This window comes from Quercus robur, chromosome 4, assembly GCF_932294415.1.
Source record: "Quercus robur chromosome 4, dhQueRobu3.1, whole genome shotgun sequence".
NCBI classification, from domain to species: Eukaryota; Viridiplantae; Streptophyta; class Magnoliopsida; order Fagales; family Fagaceae; genus Quercus; species Quercus robur.
The window spans coordinates 63,188,288-63,191,871 of NC_065537.1; the positions used below are offsets into that span (position 1 = coordinate 63,188,288).

The 3,584-nt window shown below is 33.7% G+C and overlaps 1 protein-coding gene across 1 annotated transcript; it reads right to left on the reverse strand.

Moving 5' to 3' along the window:
• Positions 1–723: 723 nt before the first annotated feature.
• On the reverse strand, positions 724–3,070 carry LOC126723291 (premnaspirodiene oxygenase-like). Its single transcript, XM_050426625.1, has 2 exons — positions 2,120–3,070; positions 724–1,657 (listed from the first exon to the last, which is right to left on the reverse strand). The coding sequence occupies exons 1-2, from the start codon at positions 3,017–3,019 to the stop codon at positions 1,031–1,033; spliced, it is 1,527 nt and encodes a 508-aa protein (XP_050282582.1). The 5' UTR covers positions 3,020–3,070; the 3' UTR covers positions 724–1,030.
• Between the last annotated feature and the right edge of the window lie 514 nt (positions 3,071–3,584).

Here is a 3,584-nt window from a genome sequence, read left to right on the forward strand (position 1 = left end):
CTATAGTCGCATTTTGAAATCGCAACTATAAGTTAGTTATAGCCACATTTTTTAAAAACGCGGCTATAGATCAGCTAGAGCCGTGTTTTTTGTAGTGTAAGATTGATATTGGGGATGACTAAAACTAGTTTTGAGATGTTCCTAAAAAAAAAAAAACAAGTTTTGAGAGCAGCATTTATGCATGCCTAGGGTTTTCAAACTAAGTATTGTATCACCTTCAAGCTTTGAAGATCTAAAGATCAATGATCAAGCTAAAGTTCTTGCATACATTACAATGTTACTCCTTGGAAACCTTTAAGATAGTTCTTAAAATAATGGACAGAGCATTCACATGAACATATTTCATTGAGTTGGGTGTGGTAACATTAATAAGTACTACAAAAGATAGTATTAGAATTAGGGTTAATTCAACTATGTGAACTTCGAATCTATTAAAGGATTTGTTTCCTTGTGAGTTGGCGGTAAATCCCAAAGATTTTTTTTTCCCTAATAGGGTTTTCTCTTTGTAATCAATTTTTTTTTTTTTTTTTTTTTTTGTTCTTTTCACACTTGTTTATTTTAGCGATATTGGTTTGTGTTGTGATCAAACAAATTAAGTTAAACATGCAAGCAAAATAGGTTAATAAATTGAATTCAGCATAGAATTTGTTAATTATTTGCAACTGGGGTCTAAAGCACCCTTTCACAATCATATATTTTCACCTTTAATTTAAATAACACAAATTAAAATACAACCAACTTTATTACTCTATCTTGGAAATACCCACACATAATATGTTTGCATCCTTATTATTCGAGGAAAAGAAGTATAATGAGTAACAAACAGCTTCAAATCATTCCTTCTCCTGCTTGATACCACAAAGGACTTAGACATATGTCAAGTTCTTATGGTTTCAACTTTAATCTATTCACCCTATTACAATCATATATTTTCACCTTTTATTTAAATAACCCAAACCAAACTACAACCAAACACCTTATCACTATATCTTGAAACTACCCACACGTAATATATTTGCATCCCTATTATTCAATGTTTTTCATGAAGAAGAGGAGACCAAGGAGTGGCAATTAGCTTCAAATCATTCTTTCTCCTACATGATAATCCAAAAGATTCAGACATGTCAATTTCTTCTGGTTTGATCTCATTAGGGAGTTTCCAATTGAAGTGATATAGCAATTGAGAAAGAACAAGTTCAATGTTTGCAAGAGCAAAAGATATGCCAGGACATATCCTCCTACCACCTCCAAATGGAATGAATTCAAAGTTTGCCCCTCTAAAATCAATATGAGAACCTTGGAATCTCTCCGGGTGAAAGCAATCAGAATCACTCCAATATTCAGTATCTCTCCCTATAGCCCATGCATTAATGTATACTTTTGTATTGTTTGGTATCTCATAGCCATTGATTTCACATTTTTCTCTTGATTCCCTTGGGATCAAGGCAGCAGGAGGATGCAATCGTAAAGTTTCTTTCACAACTAGTTTCAAGTAATCTAGTTTTTGAATGTCAACCTCATCAATATTCTTCCGCCCTTTAAGGACTTGTCGCACTTCAGCTTGTGTCTTCTCCATTACTTTTGGATTTCTCAATAATTCTGACATTGACCATTCTATCATGGTTGCTGAAGTCTCACTTGCTCCAGAGAAGATGTCCTGAAAAAGAATGTTGAATTACAATCACAATGTGATTTGAATGTTTAATATTAAGCAAAATAGGGTAACCTGATAATTTGGAAAAAAAAGAAAAAAGAAATTAAGGAAAATCATTTTTTAGTCTCTTATTACGTTTTCCATCCAAAATCATAATTCATGACCTAGATGTTGATTTTTGTTAAGAGGGAAAGAAAAGCATAAAAGAAAAATGAAAATGCAACAAAAGAAATGTAGGTAAAAAATTGATGGATCTTATTGAGTGGTTTTAGGACCACAAGGTTTTCGCCCAAACTTTACCATAACTTCAACCTGATAAATTGTAAATGGTTACCGGTTACATATTACTTTCAAATGGACGCACAATTTAGTTTTCACTACTCGAAATTTGCAAGATTACAATGTTGTTACAAAATGTAATGAAAATAATTGTGATCCGAAATTTTCTCAATCTTATTTGCTTACCAGGGTGACAGCTTTGATGCGGTTGCTGGTGAGATTAAATTCAAGCTCACCCGATTCCTGAAGTTTTAGAAGTACATCAACTATATCATCATGATCACTTGCATGTTTGTTGGCTGAAGTGGCACACCTTTTCTTCTTATGATCGTTGATTATATCATCGAGAATCTTGTCAAGTTTTTTGTGCATTTTCTTCAAGGCGGGCTTCTTTCCAGTAAGGAAGCTAAGGAACTTTAGTGAAGGAAACAAATCGGGCACTTCAAAGCCTCCACTGAGAATAAACGTTTCCTTGATTAGTGATATGAGTTCCTCTTCATATTTGCACTTCTTCCCAATGGCTGCCCTGGCAGTGATACCATATGTCAAGGAGGAGATTTTCTCTGTGAAATTGATTTGAAGTCCCGCAGACGAAGAAATGCCTTCAACAAGATTCCACACCTCTTCTTCTCTTATTGATCTAAATGACTGGATTCGCTTCGCGCTCAGGAACTGCATGACACAAAGCTTTCGCATTTGTCTCCAATATTCATCATAAGGAGCAAAGATCATACCTGAATTATCATAAGACATAACTTCAATGGCAAGGAGTACTGGCCTATTTGCCAAAGCAGCATCGTGTGTCTTTAACACCTCTTTGGCTACTTTTGGTGATGAAATGATTATAGCCAAGACCTCACCCAACTGAAGTTGCATAATGGGTCCATATTTTTTGGCTAAATCTCTCAAGCATCGATGTGGTTGAAAGAAAATCAGTTGGTGCAAATTCCCTATAAGAGGCAGTTTCCATGGCCCAGGCAACAACTTATGGCTTTGGTCTTTGGCTTTGAACCTCTTCAAATAAATTATCAGTATAAAAAAGAAGAGGAGGCAAGTAAAGAAGGAAAAGGGGGGATCTTGGAGCATTTTGGGACACTAATAATGAAGCCCTATTTTAAGCCGTGTGATTTGTTTTCGTAGTTGCCATGAACACTAGGTGTACTTATAGTAGTTTTTTTTTTTTTTTTTTTGAATGATTGCGTACTTGTAGGGTTTTATCTCTTATCTTGCTTCCGCGTTTATTTTCTATTTCATTCAATTTATTTAATAGTATTTTTTTGGTAAATTATTTAATTGCATCTTTGTCTCCTCTTATATATACTATTTTTGCATATATATATGTATCTATATATATATATATATATTTTTTTTTTTTTCTTTTTTGATAAACATTTTTACATATTACTTTGTAATGCTGTTTTCATTCAAAAAAATAAAAAAATAGTTACATTGTTTTCCACTATATTTAAAATACATTGTAGAATTTCTTCCACCCAACACAACACATCATATGGTCTAATGTTGGGCCTACTGTGCAATTATTTTTGCTGCTCTGTTAACAACACTACTTGACACCACTGCACAATTATTGCACTACTCTGCTCTGCTGTGTGAAACTAGTACCGCTGTATTTTAGAAAATATGCTCAATA

Excerpts from the sequence above, each read along its gene's own strand:
- LOC126723291 (XM_050426625.1), bottom strand. The coding sequence starts at position 3,019 with ATGCTCCAAGATCCCCCCTTTTCCTTCTTTACTTGCCTCCTCTTCTTT. Across the intron at positions 1,658-2,119 it reads GCATCAAAGCTGTCACCCTG|GACATCTTCTCTGGAGCAAG; the intron begins GTAAGCAAATAA and ends ATTCTTTTTCAG.